The sequence below is a fragment of the Salmo trutta genome, chromosome 15 (genome assembly GCF_901001165.1).
Source record: "Salmo trutta chromosome 15, fSalTru1.1, whole genome shotgun sequence".
In the NCBI taxonomy this organism is placed as follows: domain Eukaryota; kingdom Metazoa; phylum Chordata; class Actinopteri; order Salmoniformes; family Salmonidae; genus Salmo; species Salmo trutta.
The window spans coordinates 14,826,192-14,853,041 of NC_042971.1; the positions used below are offsets into that span (position 1 = coordinate 14,826,192).

The 26,850-nt window shown below is 43.1% G+C and overlaps 1 protein-coding gene across 1 annotated transcript in view; it reads left to right on the forward strand.

The window, feature by feature from the left end:
• Positions 1-26,850, forward strand: part of gabrb2b (gamma-aminobutyric acid type A receptor subunit beta2b) — a 92,463-nt gene that overhangs the window by 31,117 nt on the left and 34,496 nt on the right. The window contains exons 4-5 of the mRNA XM_029690495.1: positions 5,810-6,030; positions 23,987-24,069. Of these exons, the coding sequence (XP_029546355.1) occupies positions 5,810-6,030; positions 23,987-24,069 (304 nt within the window). The remainder of the gene's footprint in view (positions 1-5,809; positions 6,031-23,986; positions 24,070-26,850) is intronic.

Sequence of the window (26,850 nt, forward strand, 5' to 3'; positions counted from 1 at the left end):
GCTGGTGCTGGTGACAACCGAACCACAGTAGCCTACATAAATTGCCAAGGAGAAGTCAGGTCTCCTGCACTCCACCGGCTGGCAGAGGAATTGTGGATGTGGGCTCACGAGCACCTTCGCTCGTTGACAGCAGCACACATTCCAGGCTATCAGAACGTTGGAGCAGACCTCATGTCTCGAGGGGGTCCCCGAGATAACGAGTGGCAGCTGCACCCCGACATTGTTCTCCAAATATGGGAATGGTTTGGGAGAGCCAAAGTAGACCTGTTCGCGTCACGTGTGAACGTGCAGTGTCCCCTATGGTTCTCACTACGAGCCCAGGACAAACCGCCACTAGGGATAGATGCTTTTGCGCACCAACCGTGGCCGGATGTTCTCCTGGATGCATTTCCATCGCTGTCATACATTCTCCCACTGCTAGCCCACGTGAGAACAGGAGGGCTGTCAATCATATTGATAGCCCCCGATCCCCCAGGGGCCCAGTGGTACACGGAGATGACTCAAATGTTGGTTGCGCCATCATGGCCCATTCCACATCGAGAGGACGTGATGTCTCAGGCGGGAGGCATAATAGAGCAACTGCCTCTAATCGGCCAACCACTGAGGGTCTGGCACCTGAGAGGGACAGATTAGAGCACCGTGGGTTATCTGATTAAGTAATCAGAACGCTACAGGGCTCGCGTACCAGTTCCACATCCAGGATGTATGCCAGCAGATGGAACGTGTTTTCACAATGGTGTGCCACATAGAATGTGGACCCCGTGTGCTGTCAGGTTGAGAGCGTGCTCTCATTCCTACAGCTCATGTTTGATATCAGCACTCACCTGCCACCATTAAGGTGTTCGCGGCAGCGATTTCATCTTGGCATGAGGGGTTTGGCAGAGACACCGTCTTCAGCCACCCTCTAGTGAAACGGTTTCTTTTGGGAACGCTGCGGCTTAGGCCAGTGCCTAGAGCCATGCTTCCCGAGTAGGATTTAACTTTGGTACTCGAGGCGCTCTGCGAGACGCCTTTTGAGCCATTGAATCAAATCCCCCTCAAGATGCTATCTCTGAAGACGGCACTGTTGCTTGCTTTGACAACGGCCAAGCGCGTCAGTGATGTGTGTGCTCTTTCGACGAGACCCGACTGCCTTGCCATCAATGGCGATCTGAGCAGAGCGGTGTTACATCCTATCCCGGAATTTATGCCGAAGGTTATTAAAAGCTCATGTAGGTCACAGACCGTTGAGCAGTGGGCCTTCTCCCCCCCCCCCCTCCCCATGTGGAGCGGAGAGAGGAGAGGCTTCATCACATGTGCCCGGTGCGGCGATGATTAGGTCATCGCCTCAGCTGTTTGTGTGTCATGATGCTAGTACACTTGGTAGACCACTTTCAAAACAGTGGCTGTCTCATTGGCTTTGCGAAGGCATTGAGACGGTTTATGAGACGGCAGGGCGACCACTGCCTCAGGGAGTAAGAGCCCACTCCACTCGTGGAGTAGCGGCATCTACGGCCCTTTTCAGAGGAACATGGGTAGAGGATATTTGTGCAGCGGCGTCGTGGTCGTCACCATCTCCTTTTATCCGGTTCTACCTTCTAGACTTGTCTTCTAACTCACTAGCTCGTTCTGTACTCAGCGTGGCTGATGGGAGAACATGAGTTAAGGGAAAAAATGCAGGACCGTTGGGCGTGGTTCCTATTAGGTCCGCTCTTTTTCAAGGAGAGAGACGTGTGACATGACTCATATCTGAATTTGTCAGTACAGTAGAGTATATGTCTTGACTGCCCACCAGTGTTTCACTGTGTTGGGGCAGAGTGATGAGGGAAATAGTACTGTAACTGGTATTGCTGTACTATTAGACCGGTCACTAACTTTGATGGTATATTGAGGTATCATCTATCTGCTGAGTCAGATTAGTATGACCCATATTCTGTTATCTGCCCATGAATCATTGGTTTTGGCCTATGGATTGAGTGTGGCGCATTACACTGAGAAATCAGTGAATATGTCTTCTAAATTGGTTCAGCCTACACTCAGCATTGCTGATGGGAGGGCTAGAACTAAGGTGAGAAATGCAGGACCAATGGACAGGGTTTCCATCAGGTCCGCTTTTCCCTATTAGAATGACTACATGACAAGTCTCCTGGCTGAGGGTGTGGTACAGTAGAGTCACATGTTATATCCTGCCCACAAGTCTATGACTGTGTTTGAGCGGACAGAGTAGGGGTATAGTTCTGTAACTAGTATTACAGTACTATTAGACCAATCTTTAATATTGACAGAATATTGAAGTATCATCTATCTGCTTGTACAGATTAGTATGGCTCATATTCTGTTTATCTGCCCACTAGTCATTAGTGAATGCCTCCAGGCTGAGTAGGGTGGATAAGACTGAGGACGCAGTATATTGTGACAGTGTTTACACAGTATGTTACAGTACTGCGGGATTTGGTCGCAGCCTTAGCTGAGCCCGACCTTTTCATTAATTTTAGAAGTGTTAGGTTCGGCAGGTAGTACATTTTAGAGCGTTGCGCTCCGCCTTAAACCACTAGGAGCAGAGCTCCCCTATGGGGCGGAGCTCCACGAAGTAGAACGATAGTTACCGGAGTTATAACTCCAGTTCTATGAGTGGAGCGGAGCCCCATACGACTTAAGGCCCTGCCGACCCCCAGTCTTGCTGAAGATAATTTCTCGGGAGGCTGATTGAGGGGACACCTGTACTTCAATTGGCTGCATGTGTGTGTGTAATTTTGTGTGTAATTTTCTCTCAGGCTGTTCGCTGCCTAGGAAGTGGGGTATGCCACTAGGAGCAGAGCTCCCACATGGGGCTCCGCTCCACTCATAGAACTGGAGTTCCAAATCCGGTAACTATCGTTTTCTGATCCAGGCTCCTACTTTTTGTTAATGTATCTGTGAACAACACGTGCATATCTGTATTCTCAGGCATGTGAAATCCATAGATTAGGGCTTAATGAATTACTTTCAATTGCCTGATTTCCTTATATGAACTGTAACTCAGGAAAATTATTGAAATTGTTGCATGTTTCCCCTTACAAAAACAGATTGCAGTTTTGAAACTGCAGTAAAAGTGCAGTAACTGTAGTCGACTGTGGTATTTTGGACGCAGTAATTGCAGAATAACTGCAGTGTATTGCAGTTGAACTGCAGTTATACTGCACTCTAACTGCAGTTATACTGCAAAATTACTGCAGTAAATTTTTGACATTTATTTTGGACACAGTATTTGTAGCATACGGTAGCTATACTGCACTCTGACTGCAATCGTTTTCGTAAGGGGCTTTCATATTTTTGTTCAGTATATAAAACTCACACAGCTGAGTAGGTGCCTATATACTGGCAGATCTTTGTCACAGCATGTTACCTCATAAGCAGCCTCTCTGTATGATAAAAAGATATTCCCTAACCTGGCATAAACCATTAGCACCTAGACCAGGTATTATTAGTATTTTCAATAGACAGTGTTAATACACCTCACAGGCAATACTATTGATCAATCGACATATCAACGACCGACAATTAACACTTTATTGAATATAAAAATGTAATTTGCATAAACATGAACATTTTTGATTAGCAGTAGAAACACCCCTAGCCGGAAAAGGAAATCGAAACATTTCAAAATTATGAAAGTTACAACCAGGCTCTGCTGTTTGTTCTTTAATGTTATGATGCACAATGTTTGATGGGACTTGGAATAGCATAGTTAGGTCAGCAAAAATGTTAGCAACAAACTTTGTTGCAAACAAGGAGTTCATGTGGAGAGAAATGAAGGGATGTGTTGGGCGTGATTCACATGACGATAGCTCACTGACTCAATCTCTGTTTCTGCTTTCATGCCCCCCTTTCCAGTCAGTCCATTTAGTGTAGTAGATATAGGGATGTCATCATCTTTGCAACCAACAGACATATCCAAAATGCATGTTCAGCCTCTGTTAGGAGAAGTGGATCTGCCAGTGGTGACAAAAGTGCCCTGAGACAGCAAGTTTCCCAAGTTTATTTTTCATGGATGGATGGATTGCTGTGCTTCTTATTGTTAGCGTAGCAGAAGCAGTGTGCTGGCTTGGCTGTTTGTTCCAAATATAATCTGAACATTTTGCAATACTCTCTGGCTAACCCCACAAATGATTATATTCAGCTGAAATGCAATGTGCTCCCCAACTGTAATTTTGTCAATTGTTGTTTTATAGAGAATATTAGTAATCATTTGCAGTGACTCATAAGTCAATACATTTAGTTATGAAGTCAGGACTAGGCTAAGTTACCGAGGATGTAAAAAAACCTGAAGTTGTCAATATACAGTATATGAAGTGGGGTGATATTTTCTCTCCTTAGATATTTTTTTGCTTGTTTTTCTATTAAACATATTGATGATGTAATATCTACAGTACACAGAACATCTCATTCCAGAATCATGGGCATTAATGTGGAGTTGGTCCCCCATTGCTGCTATAACAGCCTCCACTCTTCTGGGAAGGCTTTCCACTAGATGCTAGAACATTGGTTGAGATCAGGGCTCTGTGCAGGCCAGTCAAGTTCTTCCACACCGATCTCAACAAAACATTTCTGTATCGACCTCACTTTGTGCAAGGGGGCATTGTCATGTTGAAACAGGAAAGGGCCTTCCCCAAAATGTTGCCATAAATTTGGAAGGACAGAATAATTAAGAATTAAGAATGTCATTGTATGCTGTAGCATTAAGATTTCCCTTCACTAGAACTAAGGGGCCTAGCCCGAACCATGAAAAACAGCCCCACACCATTATTTCTCCTCCACCAAACTTTACATTTGGGCGGGTAGTGTTCTCCTGGCATCAGCCAAACCCAGATTTGTCCGTCGGACTGGCAGATGGTGAAGTGTGATTCATCACTCCAGAGAATGCATTTTCACTACTCAAAAGTCCAATGCGGCAAGCTTTACATCACTCCAGTCGCCCTTTGGGATTGCGCATGGTGATGTTAGGCTTGTGTGCTGCTGCTCGGCCATGGAAACCTATTTCATGAAGCTCCCTACGAACAGTTATTGTGCTGATGTTGCTTCCGGAAGCAGATTGGAACTCGGTAAGGAGTGTTGCAACCAAGGACAGATAACGTGCTACGCACTATGTGCTCTGTGAGCTTGTGTGTCCTACGTTGTTGCTCCTAGGCGTTTCCACTTCACAATAACAGCACTTACAGTTGACCTGGGCCACTCTAGCAAGGCAGAAATTTGATGAACAGACTTGTTGGAAAGTCACTGAGCTCTTCACTAAGGCCATTCTACTGCCAATGTTTGTCTATGAAGATTGCATGGCTGGGTGCTCGATTTTATACACCTGTCAGCAACGGGTGTGGCTGAAATAGTCAAATCCACGCATTTGAAGGGGCGTCCACATACCTTTGTATATATAGTGTAGCTTTTCGAGTTGTTGTGATGCGAATGCACAATGCCAAGGGAGGGTCTGAAACTCTTGCTACTGAAATAAAAACATGTTTTTTTATTTGGACATGCTGGCATTTGCTATTCACACATGTAGTAGTACTAAGCCATTGCAGACAACATTCTTAAAACCAACAGTATTGTCTTGCTAAAATAACGTTTTTGGGGTCTCTATAACTCTGTCAAAGACAAATGGTCAGACACTACTCATGTTAACTACTCATGTTGAGTTAATATATATTTTCTTGTCTTTCCATCCTGATCCCTGGGCCCCAGTAATATCTCTCTCTCTCTCTATGTCTCTCTCTCTCTATGTCTCTCTCTGTCTATGTCTGTCTCTCTCTCTCTATGTCTCTCTCTCTCTCTGTCTATCTATCTTTCTCTTTTTTAGGACTATACATTGACTATGTATTTCCAGCAAGCTTGGCGAGACAAGCGGTTATCCTACTCAGAGATTCCCCTCAATCTCACCCTGGATAACCGGGTAGCGGATCAGCTGTGGGTCCCGGACACCTACTTCCTAAATGACAAGAAGTCTTTTGTCCATGGTGTCACAGTGAAAAACAGAATGATTCGACTGCATCCAGATGGCACTGTGCTCTATAGCCTGAGGTAATGTTTGTAATGTTTCATAATTGTAAACAAATCAATGACTTGACATTACTTTGGAGAAATAAGTAAATATTGTAACCAAACCATGTACAAAATCACACCTGGAATAGGCCTATCTCTACCCAATAAAGACAATGTTTGTTGGCAAGTTACTTAGTGAGCCGGTGGACTTAGTCATCCATCATCGTTATCTTTCTAGCTATCCAACAGTATGAGAGCAGATGATCCATATCATTGAATATTCCCCAGATTCATTTTAACAAATTACCGGATACTTTAGACAACAGTATCTGTCAACTGAAAAGCCTGTTTGACATTTTGGGTTGTTCAGTTTGAGATGCTATATCCTGTTTCCTGATTAATGGTCTCTATATAAAGTGAATGGATTACAATGGAATATTGAAATGGGATGGGATCTCTTTAAAGTTGAACTCCATTTCTTATGGAGTACTTTGTTGGTTTCAATCAGATGAGGCACTGCATAGCACAATAGTAATGTGGGTGGATATGTATTGAAGAGTATAATGACTGCAGTGCTGTGGATGATAATACACCTACTTAGCTCTTGGAAGTTGAATCTGTTACTTAGAAAAGGGGGCAGAATAATGCCTACACATCCCATTTGTAAACACAGGTTATTGAAAATCATCAAAACATAATGAAGACACCGCTGTGTGCAGATATCCCCCTATCCAATAAACTGACTGGCTATTGTTGAGTTGCAGAAAATGAGAAGAGGGAGGGCAGGGGGACTTGTTGGATAGGAGGATATGATTAGCTCATCTCTGTACCCCAGACATACAAATATCGCTAAGGTCCCTCAGTCGAGCAGTGAATTTCAAGCACAGATTCAACCACAAAGACCAGGCAGGTTTTCCAATGCCTTGCAAAGAAGAGCACCTATTGGTAGATGGGTAAAAAAATAAAATAAAAAGCAGACATTTAAATATCCCTTTTGAGCATGGTCAAGATATTCATTACACTTTGGATGGTGTATCAATACACCCAGTCACAAAAAATATACAGGCGTCCTTCTTAACTCAGTTATCAGAGAGGAAGGAAACTTCTCAGGGATTTCACCATGAGGCCCATGGCGACTTTAAAACACTTACAGAGTTTAATGGCTGTGATAGGAGAAAACTGAGGATGGATCAACAGCATTGTAGTTATTCCACAATACTAACCTAATTGACGGAGTGAAAAGAAGGCAGCCTGCACAGAATAAAAATGTCCCAAAACATGCATCCTGTTTGCAACAAGGCACTAATGTAATACTGCCCAACATTAGTCTTGAATACAAAGTGTTATGTTTGGGGCAATCCAATACAACACATTACTGAGTACTACTCTCTATATTTTCAAGCATAGTGGCATCTGCATCATGTTATGGGAATGCTTGTAATCGTTAAGGGCTGCAGAGTTTTTCAGGATAAAACATTAACAGAATGGAACTAAGCACAGGCAAAATCCTAGAGGAAAATGTGGTTCGGTTTGCTTTCAAACAGACACTGGGAGACAAATTCACCTTTCAGCAGGACAATAACCTAAAATACAAGACCAAATATACACTGGAGTTGCTTACCAAGATGACAGTGAATGTTCCTGAGTGGCCGAGTTAAAGTTTTGACTTAAATCTACTTGAAAATCTATGGCAAGACCTGAAAATGTTGTCTAATGATGATCAACAACCAACTAGACAGAGCTAGAAGGATTTTGAAAATAATAATGGTCAAATGTTGCGCAATCCAGTTATGGAATGCTCTTTGAGACTTACCTAGAAAGATTCACAGCTGTGATCACTGCAAAAGGTGGAATACTTATGTAAATGAGATATTTCTGTATTTCTATTTCAATTTATTTTCCCCAAAAAATCAAGAAACATGTTTTTACTTTGTTATTATGGGCTATTGTGTGTAGATTGGTGAAAAATGATTTATCCATTTTGAGTTCAGACTGTAACACACCAAAATGTGGAATAGGTCAAGGGATAAAAATCCCAGGGACTTTCATAAGGCACTGTATTTTTTCCCTAGCCTCCATCTGCACCAATCCCCACCCCCCCACTATGAGTTAGCACTTGGTATGTTGGCTTAGTGTTCGACACTCCACGTTACGTAATTCCTTCTCTCTCCTCCTCTGCAGCAAAGAGCAATTAGCTGATTGTTTCATGGAGTGATTCATTGATTATTAAATATGTCAACCATAGAAGCCACATTATTGCTGAGGCTAGATAGCTTTAAGTTATTAGTGTGTCAGAGTCCAGAATAATCTCTCCATCTATCATTGATCTGAGCCGTGGGAGGAGGGGAACTGGAAGTCTTGTCTTCCCCTGTCTCCAAAAATATTTCCCCTTCCCATCTTACTTCCTGATAACAAACAGCACTACTAAAGCTGCATTATATCCTCCCCCTTTCGCAATGCAAGGTCAGTGCTTTGAGTTGTCAACAGAAATGTTTTACATGGTTATTATATTGCAAACAATGAGGTGAATCACTTGTTAATTGCAGCCAGTTGCATAGGCCTGAGCCAAACAAAGAATAGAAAATTGGGCCATTAGGAACTTCATATATTATAGATGGGGGCCAAATAATTCTTACTGTATTGCAAAGTGTCCTATTATACACAAGTGTTTGGAATAATGCACTGTATTTTCCTGTCAAGATACCTAGTTCTAGTGGGTATTTTTATGTGCTAAATACGCTGAAAAGAGCTCTTCAATACAAATATAAACTCAGCAAAAAAAGAACGCCTGTATTTCAAAGATAATTCGTAAAAATCCAAACAACTTCACAGATCTTCATTGTAAAGGGTTTAAACACTGTTTCCCACGCTTGTTCAATGAACCATAAACAATTAATGAACATGCACCTGTGGAACGGAGACGCATAGGACAGCGCTACAGGGAGACAGGACGGACAGCTGATCGTCCTTGCAGTGACAGACCATGTGTAACTACACCTGCACAGGATTTGTACATCCGAACATCACACCTGCGGGACAGGTACAGGATGGCAACAACAACTGCCCGAGATACACCAGGAACGCACAATCCCTCCATCAGTGCTCAGACTGTCCGCAATAGGCTGTGAGAGGCTGGACTGAGGGCTTGTAGGCCTGTGGTAAGGCAGGTCCTCACCAGACATCACCGGCAACAACGTCGCCTATGGGCACAAACCCACCGTCGCTGGACCAGACAGGACTGGCAAACAGTGCTCTTCTCTGATGAGTCACAGTTTTGTCTCACCAGGGGGGATGGTTGGATTCGCGTTTATCATCGAAGGAATGAGCATTACACCGAGGTCTGTACTCTGGAGCGGGATCAATTTGGAGTTGGATAGTCCGTCATGTTCTGGGAAGGTGTGTCACAGCATCATCGGACTGAGCTTGTTGTCATTTCAGGCAATCTCAACGCTGTGGGTTACAGGGAAGACGTCCTCCTCCCTCATGTGGTACCCTTCCTGCAGGCTCATCCTGACATGACCCTCCAGCATGACAATGCCACCAGCCATACTGCTCATTCTGTGCATGATTTCCTGCAAGATAGGAAAGTCAGTGTTCTGCCATGGCCAGCGAAGAGCCCGGATCTCAATCCCCTTGACCTGTTGGATCGGAGGGTGAGGGCTAGGGCCATTCCCCCCAGAAATGTCCGGGAACTTGCAGGTGCCTTGGTGGAAGAGTGGGGTAACATCTCACAGCTGAACTGGCAAATCTGGTGCAGTCCATGAGGAGGAGATGCACTGCAGTACACCAGATACTGACTGTTACTTCTGATTTTGATGTATGTGGAACTTGTTCAGTTTTTGTCTCAGTTGTTGTATCTTGTTATGTTCATAGAAATATTTACACATTAAGTTTGCTGAAAATAAACGCCGTTTACAGTGAGATGACGTTTCATTTTTTGCTGAGTTTAGTAATCAGGAGAGCCTGCGTTTTTTACCTAGCTACTGGAAAATTACTATTTTATTCCCCGACCGTTGTGCGGAGAAATCACATTAAGCAGCGGTGGCTTTGGAAGTCAAGTCATTGTCACGTGTGCTCCCTCTCCGGCCTCTAGGTCACCAGGCTGCTCGTTATGGCGCACACCTGTCACCATCATTACGCGCATCTGCGCACAATGATACTCACCTGGACTTCATCACCTCCTTGATTACGTGCCCTTTGGTTTCTCCCCCAGTCGTCATTGTTTCTGTTCCTGGGTCATGTCTGTGCGTTGTTTATGTTACGTGTTTGTTTCTTTTATATATTAAAACACACTCCCTGAACTTGCTTCCCGACTCTCAGCGTACATCGTTACAGAATTACGACTCAACAAAGGGAAGCATCAGGGAGTGTTTTTTTGTTGTTTTGTTTTTGTGTTGGAGGTGATGTCTGGTCCGTGTGTTCGAGCCGGAGCTACCTGAGAGGTCTCAGCTGGTTTGTCAGATTCCCATGTCTCAGTTGGCCTGACGGGTTTCCATACCTCAGCGGGATCGATAGCCTCCCATGCCTCAGCGGGCTCGATAGGCTCCCATGCCTCAGCTGGATGAACAGGTTCCCGTGCCTCGACCGAGGCAACTGGGAAGGTCTCAGCCAGCTCATCAGGTTTCTGCGCTTCAGCGGATGCGGCCGGTCTGCTCCGGATCCCCGGGATCGTCCCTGTGGTTGCCGTCCTGCGGCTGGAGGCAAACGCGCCGGGGAGGGGGTACTGTCAAGTATGCTCTCTCTCCAGCGCTCTAGGTCGCCATGCTCCCGCGCCTCAGCTGGATCGACAGGTTCCCGCGCCTTAGCAGAGATGACCGGTCCGCTCCTGATCCCAAGGGATCGTCATCTTGGCCGGCGTCGTGTGGCCGGAGCCGCGCATCGGGGAGGGGGTACTGTCACGTGTGCAACTGTGCATAATGACACTCACCTGGACTCCATCATCTCCTTGATTACCTGCCCTTTATATGTCACTCCCTTTGGTTTCTCCCCAAGTCGTCATTGTTTCTGTTCCTGGGTCATGTCTGTGCTTTGTTTGTGTTGCATGTTTGTTTAATTTATCAATTAAAACTCCCTCACTGAACTTGCTTCCCGACTCTCAGCGTACATTGTTACAGTCATGAGTGCAGAATGGAAATTATCCCCTTTCTACATTGATTTTCATCTTGTTTCTAAAGGATTACAGGATGCTAATTTAGATGAGGCCGAAGGGAAGGGTGAAGGGGAGGAGGATGACACTGACTAGCAGTGTGAGACAGACCTTTGGCAGTGCATTTGTGTTTAGACTAATGACCTTCACAGGCTGCTGTCAAGCCCAGCATGACCAGAAGCACTTATTTTGAGAGCTATAGCATGAAAGCAGGGGTTATATTTGGCACATAACACAGTGGAGTTTCATAACTCAAAGATTAAAGACATACAGTGGCTTGCAAAAGTATTCATCCCCCTTGGCGTTTTTCCTATTTTGTTGCATTACAACCTGTAATTTAAATTGATGATTTTTATTTGGATTTCATGTAATGGACATACACAAAATAGTCCAAGTTGGTGAAGTGAAATTTTTAAAATGACTTGTTTCAATAGAAAAAAAAGAAGAAAAAAAAGGAAAACTGGTGGGTGCATATGTATTCACCCCCTTTGATATGAATCCCCTAAATACGATATGGTGCAACCAATTACCTTCAGAAGTCACATTAGTTAAATAAAGTCCATCTGTGTGCAATCTAAGTGTCACATGATCTGTCACATGATCTCGGTATACAGTTGAAGTCGGAAGTTTACACCTGTTCTGAAAGGCCCCAGAGTCTGCAACACCACTAAGCAAGGGGCACCACAAAGCAAGTGGCACCATGAAGAACAAGGAGTTCTCCTAACAGGTCAGGGACAAAGTTGTGGAGAAGTACAGATCAGGGTTGGGTTATAACAAAATATCCGAAACTTTGAACATCCCACAGAGCAACATTAAATCCGTTATTAAAAAATGGAAAGAATATGGCACCACAACAAACCTGTCCATAGAGGGCCGCCCACCAAAACTCACAGACCAGGCAAGGAGGGCATTAATCAGAGAGGCAATAAAGAGACCAAAGATAACCATTAAGGAGCTGCAAAGCTCCACAGCGGAGATTGGAGTATCTGTCCATAGGACCACTTTAAGCCGCACACTCCACAGAGCTGGGCTTTACAGAAGAGTGGCCAGAAAAAAAGCCATTGCTGAAAGAAAAAAATAAACAAACACGTTTGGTGTTCACCAAAAGGCATGTGGGAGACTCCCCAAACATATGGAAGAAGGTACTCTGGTCAGATAAGACTAAAATGTAGCTTTTTGGCCATCAAGGAAAACGCTATGTCTGATGCAAACCCAACACCTCTCATCACCCCCAAAAAATCATCCCCACAGTGAAGCATGGTGGTGGCAGCATCATGCTGTGGGGATGTTTTTCATCAGCAGGGACTGGGAAACTGGTCAGAATTGAAGGAATGATGGATGGCGCTAAATTCAGGGAAATTCTTGAGGGAAAGCTGTTTCATTCTTCCAGAGATTTGAGACTGGGACGGAGGTCCACCTTCCAGCAGGACAATGACCCTAAGCATGCTGCTAAAGCAACACTCATGTGGTTTAAGGGGAAACATTTAAATGTCTTGGAATGGCCTAGTCAAAGCCCCGACCTCAATCCAATTGAGAATCTGTGGTATGACTTAAAGATTGCTGTACACCAGCGGAACCTATCCAACTTGAAGGAGCTGGAGTAGTTTTGCCTTAAAGAATGGGCAAAAATCCCAGTGGCTAGATGTGCCAAGCTTATAGAAACACACCCCAAGAGACTTGCAGCTGTAATTACTGCAAAAGGTGGCTCTACAAAGTATTGACTTTGGGGGGGTGAATAGTTATGCACGCTCAAGTTTTCTGTTTTTTGTATTGTTTCTTGTTTGTTTCACAATAAAAAATATTTTGCATTTTCAAAGTGGTAGGCATGTTGTGTAAATCAAATGATTACAAACCCCACAAAAGTATATTTTAATTCCAGGTTGTAAGGCAACAAAATAGGAAAAAAACAAAGGGGGTGAATACTTTCACAAGCCGCTGTACTCTCAAACATTTGTATAATTTCAACCAATAGTTTTGAAAGTGGTGCTCATGAGCCAAAACGGGCCCCCATTTTTTGTGTACTAAGTCATCCAATTTTTTTACTTTGTCATCCATTTTGTCTGATATGGTACAAATCCAATTTGTGCAATATGTTACACATTTCTTGTGCTTAAGATCCCAGAGTGCATCTTTAAGTGATGGTTGGAATGCGATTTATGGTGTAGGTGGATGTGAAGGTGGAGGTCACAGTGAAAATGTTGTTAGATTGAAATCCTCCAACCCTGACACCCGGCATGGTTGTGTCTGATATTATATACTTTTTTAAGGAGCTTGCAGATGATAACATATTACAAAGGGAAACCCAGCCGTGAGATGCCCAGTGATGCTGCTCTCCCAAATAAGCAAAATAATGTGAGTAAAACTTTTAAACAGGTTAACCCTCACAAAGCCGCCAGACCAGACAAAATACCCGGATGCATCCACGACAGGGCCTCTTCCCCCTCAGGAGGCTGAAAAGATTTGCCATGGGCCCTCGGATCCTCAAAAACTTATACAGCTGCACCATTGAGAGCATCTTGACTGCCTGCATCACCGCTTGGTATTGCAAATGCTACAGAGGGTGGTGCCGACAGCCCAGTACATCACTGGGGCTGAGCTCCTTGCCATCCATCACTGGGGCTGAGCTCCCTGCCGTTCACTCTGTTACCGTCCGGCAAACGGTACCGGATCATCAGCTCTTGGACCAACAGGCTCCTAGACAGCTTCAACCTCCAAGCCATAAAACTGTTAAATAGCCATTACTGCTAAATAGTTAATTAAACGGTTACCCGGACTATCTGCACGGACCCTATTTTGGACTGAGTCTATGCACATTCACAAGACTATACACGCTATATACACACTCACTCACAAACACTACACTGTCACTCTCACACACAACCCACACACATTCACATACACTACATACACACACAACACACACACATGCATACCGACACAACACAAACACAAATGATTTAACTCATCATATGCTGCTACTCTGTTCTTTATTTTAATAGTATTATTATCTATCCTGATGTCTAGTCACTTTAACCTTTCTTTATGTACATATCTACCTCAAATACCTCATACCTCTGCACAGTGATCTTGTACTGGTACTCCCTCTATATAGCTCCATTCTTGTGTATATATATTCCGCTTGTGTTCTTTAAAAAAATAAAAATAAAGTCTATACATTTGTTGTATTCGGCGCATGTGACAAACCAAAATGTATCAGACAGGCAAAAATGGTGTACATCCGCATGTAATTTTAATAGTTGTTTCTCACAGATCTGTTTTAAAAAAATGCAATTCACACATTTGCATATTGTTGTAATACTATAACTGTGTAGGTTGGCTGACCCAGCCATGTAACCGGGAATCATGCCCTTTCTTTCCATACCCTCGCTATTCCTCCTCAGCGAGGTGCAGATTACCTGCGTTGAGTGGTCAGACTGTTCTACATGCAGCATCCACATATAAACACAATATGCATTACAATAGTGCTGCTAGATCTTTTCATACATGCCTTTCATTGGAATCTTAATTGGATTCAGTGCATGTAGTGTTTCCTGATCGCTGACACAGCCACTGTGCACAAATACATGATGAATATTCAAATTTGCCAAACTCATTTATTCACCATTGAGCTGCCAATTCTCCTGCAGAATGATTACAGTCCACTACAAAGCAAACAATACAGGCTTTTAAGCCCCAGTGTGTATACAAATGCGCTTTTGTTGACATGCTGAGACCGTGTTTTGATACAGCAATAACTTGCAGCCTGGTTTGTTATTAAACATTGAAATTCACTTATTCAAGAGCATTTCTTTCGACCCAACAATAAAGATTCTTATTGACCTTTCAAAGGAAAGCAATTGAAAAGAGAAAACTATGGAATTAGCAAGGTTAAAAAAAATTGCCTTTTTGTTTGCACAAGCTTCAATCCGCTACAGAGCAGCACATGAAACAAGGCTTTGGTTAGTATTTGTGTTGTATTTCTGCAGGCAGACAGACAGACACTCAGTGTTATGAACATGATTGCTCTTTGTTCAAGTAGCTGTTGTCTTGAGTCACTGCAGAGGAGCACAAAGAAAACTAGTCCAAGAAAACAATGAAGAATTCTAGAGTAAAATATTGAGAATTTATAGTACTGCTAGCCCTGCATGTGCCCAGCACAGGAGGTGACTTGGGGTGAAATTGACCCCCCTCTCACTCCTTAGAAAATGACAATGCCAAGTGAGAAAACTTTCATGAATTCATAATTGGTTTTTAAAACTGTCATATGTTTTTCATGCATAAACAGACACTATTAATGATGTGCTTGCTCTGTAAGGAGGGGATGATGCTTTAGCATTGAACAGCATTGTATTGCCTATCCATGTGAAAATATATAAACCCATGTCCCAAACATTCATCAGGAAAGACCAGCAGTAGGAAAACCAAGGTGACCACACATATAATGAACAAAATATTGTGTGAAAATATGTCCAGGGGAGAAGTGCTGATGCCTGTGTGTGAAAACAGGACAGACAGCAGTAGAAGTGGGTTGATAAGACATGTGGATGGACTTGGTTGGTCTGCCTCTCCTTTCCCTGGGCGCCTGTTGCCCTCCTCTCCTCCCTGAGGCCGCTGTTCTGACCTCAAACTTCTGGAGCTCCAGGGGGGTGCTGGATGCTAGTGTGACCCAAAACCCCTGCCATAATGTGCACTGAGCCCGTGCCAGAGTCCAGGCGCGCTGCCTGACACTTGAGGTCACAGTAGGTGGACAGCCATATGGGGCTCGCTTGGCACCGCTTGTAGTCAGTAACCAAGCAACCGAGGGTTATGTTAGAAACGTGAACAATTGTTTTGTACATCAATTCATGCTTGAGGTAAATATTCACGGAGACACACACCACGCTCAAGTGTGCGTACACACACACCCAAACACACACAGATACACAAGCAGATAAAGACGCTGATACACACACTCACATTAACAGTACTGGCCTACCACTGTATGTGTACACACTCGTTTGAAGACTGTGCCAAAGGCGCTTGCTCAAATTCTACTCCATTGACTCCATCTTGACACAGAGATCAGAAAGTTGCTGGCAAGTAACCACCAATTTGCTCCTTGGTTAAACACTTGGAAGTCAGAAGCCACATCAGCTGCAGCAGATGCATCGAAGGGAAATTACTGCTAACAAAGACAGGGTGACCACAGGCGGAAATAGGACATTCATCTCGACCTCATAGGCTCAAAGAACTAGGCCACTCCTGGGTGCAGAACCTCTGGAGTGTGTCATTTGAAACGACAAAAATGTATTTTTTTCCATTTCTTCATTGATATTAACTGGCTTTATGACAAGAACTGTCTCTGTGTCATGCGAGAGTTCGGCCTGTTAAGTGCTACTACACCTGAAGAAACAGAGCATTGCGTCTTGTGGGGACATGAGATTAACACATTAATACCATCCCAATTTGTATGTGGTTGTCACATCCTGACCAGTAAAGGGGTTATTTGTTATTGTAGTTTGGTCAGGACGTGGCAGGGGGGGTGTCTGTTATGTGGTTCGGGGTTTGTTGGGATATGTGTTTATGTAGAGGGGTGTTTGTTTAGAGTATTCCGGGGTTTTGGTTATGTTCTATGTTTTGTATTTCTATGATCTGTCTATGTTGTGTATTTCTTTGTGTTGGCCTGGTATGGCTCTCAATCAGGAACAGCTGTATATCGTTGTTGCTGATTGGGAGTCATGCTTAAGTAGCCCTGTCCCTTGTGGGAAGTTGTTTTTGCACTGCTAGGGTTAGCCTGCATAACTGTTTAAGCTGTCGTTCGTTTTGTTATTTTTGTTAAGTGTTCAAGTTTATTAAAATAAAACGTTAAAATGAGCACTCAACCCGCTGCGCCTTGGTCTACTCAATACGACGGCCGTTACAGTGGTCATAATCAGTGCCATACTCCCTCCTGTTAACCTCTGTTTACCATATGTATTTTTGGCAGGATGGTGCCTGTATTAGATTAACGATAGGATAAGGGATCAAACTGGGATTAACCTCTGGAACCTTTTTTTCTTGTGTTGTAGGTCAATGCTACAGTATCTTAAATATAAACACAGATAATTGACAGGTGTGACGTGAGATGGATCATTTGTAGGGCTGCTCAGATGGAGAATCTGTAGGCCTGGTTTTCAGTTTCTTGTGAGATTATCTGATGGGACATTCCACTGGCTTATTATCTATTTCACAGAACCCCAATCCCTCTCACAGTGTGGACTGAAGTACAATACAGTGCAATACAGAAGGTGTTTAGGGCATTGAGGTGTTGCTCATCGCAGGTACTGTAAAGGGAAGGTCTGTGGCATGTAGATAGTTAATTCTACACTTGACACCCTTGTGATCGGCTGTCAAACCTGATGATGCAGGTTTGACAGCCGATTGCTCATGCAAAAATTATTTTGGCTTTGCTACCACTGTGCGAGCATCAACCAACCACTCTCTGGTCTGCTTTCATGATCTCAAATAAGTTGCCTATTATCTCTCGCTGGTAGAGACGGACTGTGATGACGAACAATGTTTTTGTGCTAAAATGTGATATTATAAAGGACATGAATATGAGTGTGCCCCATGAATGTGCTCAAGAACATCATATAATTAGATGGTCATTTTACTTATTTTATTTTGAGGCTAATTAGCTAATAATAACCTGATCGCTGCTGCCAACTATGTAGCTATCTGACATAGGCTATGAGAGAATACCTGAAAATAAGGGAGAGCCGCACACTCTAGGAGCTCAGATGCAAAAATGTAATATCCGCTATATTCAAAGTAATCTTGTATGGGTCTATGACCAGTGTCAGGAAAATAATTATCATTCGGCATCGTTTTAGAGCTTTTTTGTCGGTTGGGTGCTGTTTACTGGGTAACAGAACAATCTAGAAGAAAAAGAAACGCACACCTATTAAGGCGAGGTGCTGGCTAGCGGAGTAGAAAACTTGAAAATAATAATAATCATTTTTGTATTCTGAGCTCCTAGAGCGTGCGGCTCTCCCTTATTTTCAAGTTTTCTACTCCGCTAGCCAGCACCTCGCCTTAATAGGTGTGCGTTTCTTTTTCTATGAGAGAATACATGTCATTCTGATTTATGGGAAATATGACGCAAAGGCCCAGTGCACCCAGTTGGCCCATCTACTGTTACTTGAAATCAACTAGTGGTTGACCAATATACCAATTTATAATGGCTTATTGGCCCAGATCTCCAGACTGTAAGTGGAGATGGAGAGTGTTGTACACACTGACCACTCCTGTGGTGGAGAGCAGAGCTGAAGGATGTGTTGACCTCGTCTCGGCAGTAGTGTGGGGACGGTGGTGGATGATAGAGAGACAAGTGTGTAGAAAGCAGGGAGGAGGTGATTATCTCTGTGCCATACCGCAGAGGATTGGGCTCCAAGATGAGCCTCTCCGCTGGCCGGCATTTATCAGTGTTGTCAGGTGGGTTTAGACGATTACCCATGTTGCCATGCAGGTCCGTGGCCGGCTGGCAGCACCGACTGTGGGTGTCCACCTTTTCTTCACACACAAGACCAGAGCCAGGGAGAGTTACTCCCTATTACTCATTCTCTATCAGCGCCTTCTGTTCCTGCTCCTGCCTGATGGATACGCTGATCTTATCTAGTCACTCATTACTGGTATTACAGTGTGGAAACAGTTCCAGTGTGATAAAGGCTGCTCTGTCCACTGTGTTGATGATTGACTTCATTTGGGCGAAAAAAAATTCCTGACCACGCAACCTGATTAAGGAAAACTCTGGACCCTACGAATAGGCAAAGTAATCATTCTGTCTTACATACAGAATGTAGAATCATGCTGCTGTTGCTGATGAAAATAGTATTGGGTTCATCCACAGCAGACCTCTTGTACGAATATAAACAGTCCCCTGTGTTGGCACTCAATACCTCTCCCAGTGATTCTGATACATGTGTTACAGTTCAGTGTGTGCCCTTTAAAGCCCCAGTAAACACAGACCGAGAGTAATTTGGTTTTAAAGGTGCCCTGTCCCCCTTGGGTCACACAAGACCTTGCATAAATGTTTCACAATTCTCCAACGTTACCATTTGAAATACCTTTCTCTCCACATTCTGCGGGGTAAACAAAGGTGGCCTAATATTCAGACCCTTAAAAGCCCATGAAATGTGTTTTGAGTGCATTGTGTTTTCTAAAAGAGCATCACAGTCAGACATTTGGCTTATAAATAGGAGTGTGTGCAAAAGGTCCAAACACAGACCGGGGGAAATGTGAGTTTGTTTATGTGATCAAACTAGAGTGCTAAACACCTCATCAGGCAAAACTTGTTAAAATTACATCTTCACAACAAGAAACTGGTTGAAACAACAGTCATTTCAATCAGTTTGTCCTGTTTTTGCCTACTGGGGGAAGGAACAAAGAAGTAAATTCCATGTCTATCCCATGTTGGTTCAACCTAATTTCATGGAAACAACGTTGATTGAACCAGTGGAATGTTTCAGGTCAGCTTTGTGCATCCTTCTACCTTTGGCAATGTTAATTTAAGCTGCTATAAAAGCACCCTGGAGTTGTCATCTACACACTTAATGATCTTTATGCCAGTATCTGGCATAAAGAATTCTAGTGTTCAGGTTTAATGGCTGTTTGGCACCTGGGGTAATATCAGGATGTGCCAGAACCTATAACTAGATCCAAGACTATGATTTCCATTAGTAATTTGAATGCTTTAATTCTGATGATAATGAACACTGCAGGAGAAGAAATGGACAGGTATGTTAATAATATTGGAATGATAATGGTAGTACATAATTTAAAAAGAGCTTTTGACAGTTTTTGCAATAGGCTGCACATTTGCAAATAACATTTTTGTATATTTTCTACGATGCAGCTCTGTTTTTCGAGTTAATTGCCACAGTCATTATGTTGTCTTCACAACTCTGACTAGAGGGCACGAGAAGTTGATTTCGAGATCGCAAATAGTTTTTCGCAAGTATTCACATCATCCATTTGCTTTGTTCTTGTTGAGTTGTGCCAGTAGACTTCCAGGGTTACCAAAATTGGTCCTGGGGCCCCCCCTGGGTACACGTTTAGTTTTTTGCCCTAGCACTACACAGCTGATTCTTTACGAGATAAAAATAGATTTGACTCAGAGCTGAAAACTCCCAAACCGTCTCACACCATCACCCTCATCTTTTCTCTCCTGATATCTATGTCTTGTTAGTGGGCTCTGTGCCAATAAGAATATACAATACATTCAGATAGTATTCAGACCCCTTGACTTTTTCCACATTTTGTTACATTACAGCCTTATTTCAAAATGGATTACATTGTTTTTTTCCTCATCAATCTAAACATAACACCCCATAATGCAAAAGCAAAAACAGGTTTTTAGAAATGTATGCAAATGTATGAACAATAAAAATAGGATATATTGCATTCCCAAGTATTCAAACCCTTTACTCGGTACTTTGTTGAAGCTCCTTTGTCAGCGATTACAGTCTTCTTGGGTATGATGCTACAAGGTTTGCACACCTGTATTTGGGGAGTTTCTCTCTTTCTTCTTTGCAGATCCTCTCAAGCTCTGTCAGGTTGGATGGGGAGCGTTGCTGTACAGCTATTTTCAGGTTTCTCCAGAGATGTTTGATCGGGTTCATGTCAGGGCTCTTGCTGGGCCAATCAAGGACATTCCTGCATTGTCTTGGCTGTGTGCTTAGGGTCATTATCCTGTTGGAAGGTGAACCTTTGCCCAGTCTGAGGTCCTGAGCATGCTGGAGCAGGATTTCATCAAGTCTCCCAGTCCCTGCTGCTGATAAACATCCCCACAGCATGATGCTGCCACCACCATGCTTCACCGTAGAGATGGTGCCAAGTTTCCTCCAGACATGACGCTTGGCATTCAGGCCAAAGAGTTCAAACTTGGTTTCATCAGACTCGAGAATCTTGCTTCTTATGGTCTGAGAGTCCTTTAGGTGCCTTTTGGCAAACTCCAAGCGGACTGTCATGTGCCTTTTACTGAGGAGTGGCTTCCATCTGGCCACTCTACCATAAAGGCCCTATTGGTGGAGTGCTGCAGAGATGGTTGTCCTTCTGGAAGGTTATTCCATCTCCACAGAGGCACTCTGGAGCGCTGTCAGAGGGACCATCGGGTTCTTGGTCGCATCCCTGACCAAAGCCCTTCTCCCCCGATTGCTCAGTTTGGCCAGGAGGCCAGCTCGAGGGAGATTCTTGGTGGTTCCAAACTTCTTCCATTTAATAATGATGGAGGTCACTGTGTTCTTGGGGACCTTCAATGCTGCAGAAATGTTTCGGTACCATTCCCCAGATCTGTGTCTCGACACAATCCTGTATCAGAGCTCTTTGGATGCACCTGAGCTCAGTTTTGAGTCTCAGAGCAAAGGGTCTGAATACTTAAATAAATACTTTTTTTCTGGTTTTTATTTTTAAAACATTTGCAAAAAATTATAAAACCTGCTTTTGCTTTCTCATTATGGGGTATTGTGTGGAGATTGATGATGGAATTTAATCCATTTTAGAATAAGGCTGTAACATAACAAAATGTGGAAAAAGTCAAGGGGTCTGAATACTTTCCGTATGCACTATATACAGTAAGCTCTCACCTATGACCTCAAAGTATTTCAGCCTTGGTCTGTGCTTTCCGGGATCCTTGGGACATCCCTACCCCACTGAATTTGAAGGTAAGGGATAATGTAGGTTTAGGTAAGGGTTATGGTCAACAGAGTTAGTGCAAAAAGGGTCAATGCAGATAGTCTGGGCAGCTATTTGGTTAACTATTTAGGAGTCTTATGGCTTGGGGGTAGATGCTGTTCAGTGTACTATTGGTTCCAGACTTGAACATCTTGACTTCTTGCTGTGCAGTAACAGAGACAACAGTCCATGATTTTGGTGGCTGGACTCTTTGACAATCTTTAGGGCCTTCCTCTAACACCTCCTGGTATGTACCTGGATGGCAGGGAGCTTGGCCCCAGTGATGTACTCGGCCATACACACTAACCTCTGTAGCACTTTGCGTTCGGACGCCAAGCAGTTGCCATACCAAGTGGTGATGCAGCCTGTCAATATGCTCTCAATGGTGCAGCTGTATAACCTTTTGAGGATTTGAGGGCCCATGCCAAATCTTTTCAGCTTCCTGAGGGGGAAGAGGTGTTGTCGTGCCTTCTTCACGACTGTGTTGGTGTGTGTGGACCATGTTAATTCCTTAGTAATATGGACACTCGACCCGCTCCTTTCAACATTGCCTCATAGGTTAGACAACAAGGTCACTTATGATCCGACAACGTCAGCGCTCTCCATCTAGTCCTGAAGAACTACTGGTTGTCAGACCTTTATTGCAGCCCTTCCGTACCCACCTGATTCAGCTAATCATGGTCCTGACTGAAGACATTCATTGTTGATATTTTGAATTGGCTTAGTTTAGTAATGGGCTGGAATAAAAGCCTGCACACCCAGCTCCTCAATCAATGTGAAGATCCGACAAATGTAGCGTAGTAGTATCCAGAGGTTACAGTATGTCACTGATTGATTTAGTGCAGTGTGGGACTGTTACCAGTAGCTATCCTGGTTGGCCTTGTTGGCCTGCAGCTACCTAGGGTGTGATTCACCTCTCAGGTAGGGGAACCTGAAGCGTGCACAGTGGGATTATTTAAAGAATGCTACCTTCAGGAAAAGGATTAGGTTTGGCCTTTTAATCCGTGGCCCCATGGACTGCAACTACAGATACAGAATTGTGTATGGCATGTTTAGTGTTTCTGTAGTTGTCATATGCGTCGTAAGGATCGGACCAAACTGCAGTGGGGATGTGAATCATCTTCTTGATTTATTAAAGAAATAAACACTGAACAAAGACCGACGAAAAACAGTCCTGTAAGGTACATAGACTATACATGGAACAACCACCCACAAACACAAGAGAGAAATAAACCCACTTAAATATGGCCTCCAATTAGAAGCAACGACAACCAGCTGCTTCTAATTGGAGGTCGTTTCCAAAACTAACATAGAAATAGACAAACTAGAAAACCCACATAGAAATAGAAAGCATAGAACATAAACCAAAAACCCCGAAACACACACACCCCTGAAATGTCCTGACCAAACTACAATAACAAATAATCCCTTTAACTGGTCAGGACGTGACAGTAGTCATGTACTGCTTATTTATCTGGCAACATACTGTATGATGAGAGCAGGCTAGATAAAAAGTTAATATTTACTCGCGTGCAGCTGTAGGTTTACTCACCTGTTCTATAGACACACCACTGTAGACGAGCTGGTTCGCAGAAAAAGACGATAATGCCCATTGCTGGTAAATAACCATTGTTTTGTATTGTCTTTCTTGGTCATGTGTCTGGGAAACTTTGAAAATGAGTTTATTTGAATTGTCTAATCTTGCTGGAAGTGCTGCTGCAGTGTTATAGCTGCTAAATAAGGTTGAGATAATCTAGAGATTTATCCAACGTTGATTTAACTGGGGATCAATATCAGCAAATCGTCGACTTCATCACACTATTTACTTTATCTGTACACTGACAAGATACAGTATGAGAGCAGTACATTATGAAGATCCTCCTGACGCTGCTATAAAAAGCCAAGCCATTTAGTAGCAATATGTGTCCTTGCTACTAGGATGTAGTTATCTGCTAGACCCAGGGCCCAGATACTGATTGATATTTTGATTGGAGGAAATTGTCTTCATACTAATCGGCCTTGGACCTAAAGCTGCGTTTAAGCAATTACAGAGTGAAGTTAGGATCCCATCGGCAGTGCTGAGTACCACTTGAATCTTCAATGTGACCTCCTTGGTCTGTACAGACTCTTGACAATGTATTTTTTCTTCCTTCTCTTCAGGATCACCACTACAGCAGCTTGTATGATGGACCTGAGACGATATCCACTGGACGAGCAAAACTGCACATTGGAGATAGAGAGCTGTGAGTTTCTATATTTCTCACTTTCAATTCAACTCATTTCAATTTGATTTGAATTGGCATAAATGGGAAACAGCATATGCCAAACCAATGTTCTGTACTAGAACTGTACATATAAGGAATCCACAAAGTGTAAGACATACAATCTCTAGTCAGTTACAATAACACAATAATATCTCAAACCTTGAAACCACTCATGGACATGAACCATCTCTGTAAGAATGTGTTGCTGTACAGTAAATGTGGCCCCATGAGGGGAAATGAACAGTGTTTCCTGTCAGCAGATTTGACAGTATACTATTTTGCGTCACATCAGCAGTTCAGGGATTTCCGCATAACAATGCTGTGCAAGAAATGAAGCCAAACAAGGCAGTTCATTTGGAGGCCAAGGTCTACTGTAAATACTGCTTTTTGAAAAGTGTATTCCTTTCTCAACAGCTTGGTAAATGCTTTATGGCCTTTCATTACCCCACATTTATCACTTTAAGAAATCAAAACAGAAAACAAACATTTCAATCAAAAAATGTCTTATCATCTTCCACTCTTTTATTCATTCTTGTTTCCGTTGTGCGTTAGTGAGTAGGCTATTTCGTTCTTGTTGAATCACTTCAGTTCCCAAACAGCACATCAATGTTTTTTACTACATTTCTCATCTTTGGAAATATAGCTACAATTTGAAAGGTCACACAATGCAAGAGCATGGGGCAACAGCACTACATTTGCATTATCCTAATGATGTTGACCTTTATCTTGACAGAACCAACTAACATTGTGCATCCATTGTTTCTCCGTATTAGGAATACAGTGAACAAAAATGACCTAATCAAATCTAATTGGGACCTGTTTTGCCTTTGTCGAGAGTGTAGTTTTGTGGAGGCAAATGTTAGTTCCAGTGTGGTCCTGTTCAACTGCTGTTCAGACATTGCTCAGTAGCTGAAGGCATAACAGCCAGGGACAGACAGCATATGGGAGTGTACATGCCTCACAGAACACTTCAGTTCTCAAACACAAAGCCTACTGCTTCATTTTGGTGGCTGATTCATTTCAGAGCGCAACAGCGACTGTGTGGAGTGAATATGTAATGCGTCTCTCCCTAATAAAAGTAGAAAAACACGAGGCTTCATCTGCTTCATCTTTTTTTCAGAAGTTAATTCATTTATTATAATTATTCAATTACCTTACAAAGCAGCGTTAATAGAATATTAATAATATTGAAATGTTCTTGTTTTGTAACTTGTAAAGGTCTGCTGCCTATTGAATGAAACAGAATACAGGGGAAGGAACATATCCAAAACATACTTAAATGGCATGTTGTAAATCACAATTAGAAGTCCCCTAGGAAGTGGGTGTGGAAATGTGAAATAAGATGCAGATTAGGTACTGTAGCTCTTCTGTCTGCAGTGTTATTACATACAGCCAGGGCCATAGCTACATATCAGTATTATCAGTCGGGGTCTCAACTTGAAAGTTAGAATAGTAGAATACACAAGGTGCAATTCCGAAAATTGGTTGTGCATCAGCAGTTTTCCTCTTGTTATATGTCACTCACTGACAGTCACTCAATTAGCCAATGTCAGTAAAAAAAAGTGATTGGTAAATTAGTGGAGTTAGTCTAGCCAGCTATCTAAACTTGTAGTAATCATGGCCGAATTACCGACCAGGCACACAGGGCATGTGCCCAGGGGCCCTGACCTCCAGGGAGCCCCAATTGATTTTGTTAGTCACTCACTCAGATATCATATTAACATGGCATTATCCATGTAAAAATTTGTAAAATTGCAGGAAATTACCTTTTAAAACTGTAACAAATAATGTGTTCTGTAAAGAAAATATATTTTCTTAATAAAATTATTTTTCTGCTAAGAGATCTCTCTATACGAATTAAATTGTAGTTTTTAATCCCGGTGCTGAGTTAATGTGTAGCGGCTAATTGTGTAGCTAATAGGTTATGTGTTTGTAGATCGACTGAGCTGAATGAAGCTATAGCAACCAATGTGATATTGGCTGGGCAAAGTTTTGCTTGCTTTTCCTGTTCTCCAAATAGCATTTTAGAGTTTTTAAATTGTATAGAAATGCAGTAAATGAGCTTCTACAACTTGATTGGAGTCCACCTGTGGTAAATTCAATTGATTGGACATGGAAAAGCACACACGTGTCTATATAAGGTCCCACAGTTGACAGTGCATGTCAGAGCAAAAAGTCAAGTCTGTAGAACTGCGAGACAGGATTGTGTTGAGGCACAAATCTCTGCAGCATTGAAGGTTCCCAAAAACACAGTGGCCTCCAGCATTCTTAAATAGAAGAAGTTTGTAACCACCAAGAATCTTCCTAGAGCTGGCCTCCAGGCCAAACTGAGCAATCGGGGGAGAAGGGGCTTGGTCAGGGAGGTGACCAAGAACCCGATGGTCACGCTGACATAGCTCCAGAGTTCCTCCGTGGAGATGGGAGAACCTTCCAGAAGGACAACCATCTCTGCAGCACTCCACTAATCAGGCCTTTTTGGTAGAGTGGCCAGACGAAAGCCCCTCCTCAGTAAAAGGAACATGACAGCCCACTTGGAGTTTGCCAAAAGGCACCTAAAGACTCAGACCAGAGAAACAAGATTCTCTGATCTGATGAAACCAAGTTTGAACTCTTTGCCCTGATTTCCAAGTGTCACGTCTGGAGGAAACCTGGCAACATTCCTACTGTGAAGCATGGTGGTGGCATCATCATGCTGTGGGGATGTTTTTTAGCTGCAGGGAATGGGAGACTAGTCAGGATCGAGGGAAAGATGAATGGAGG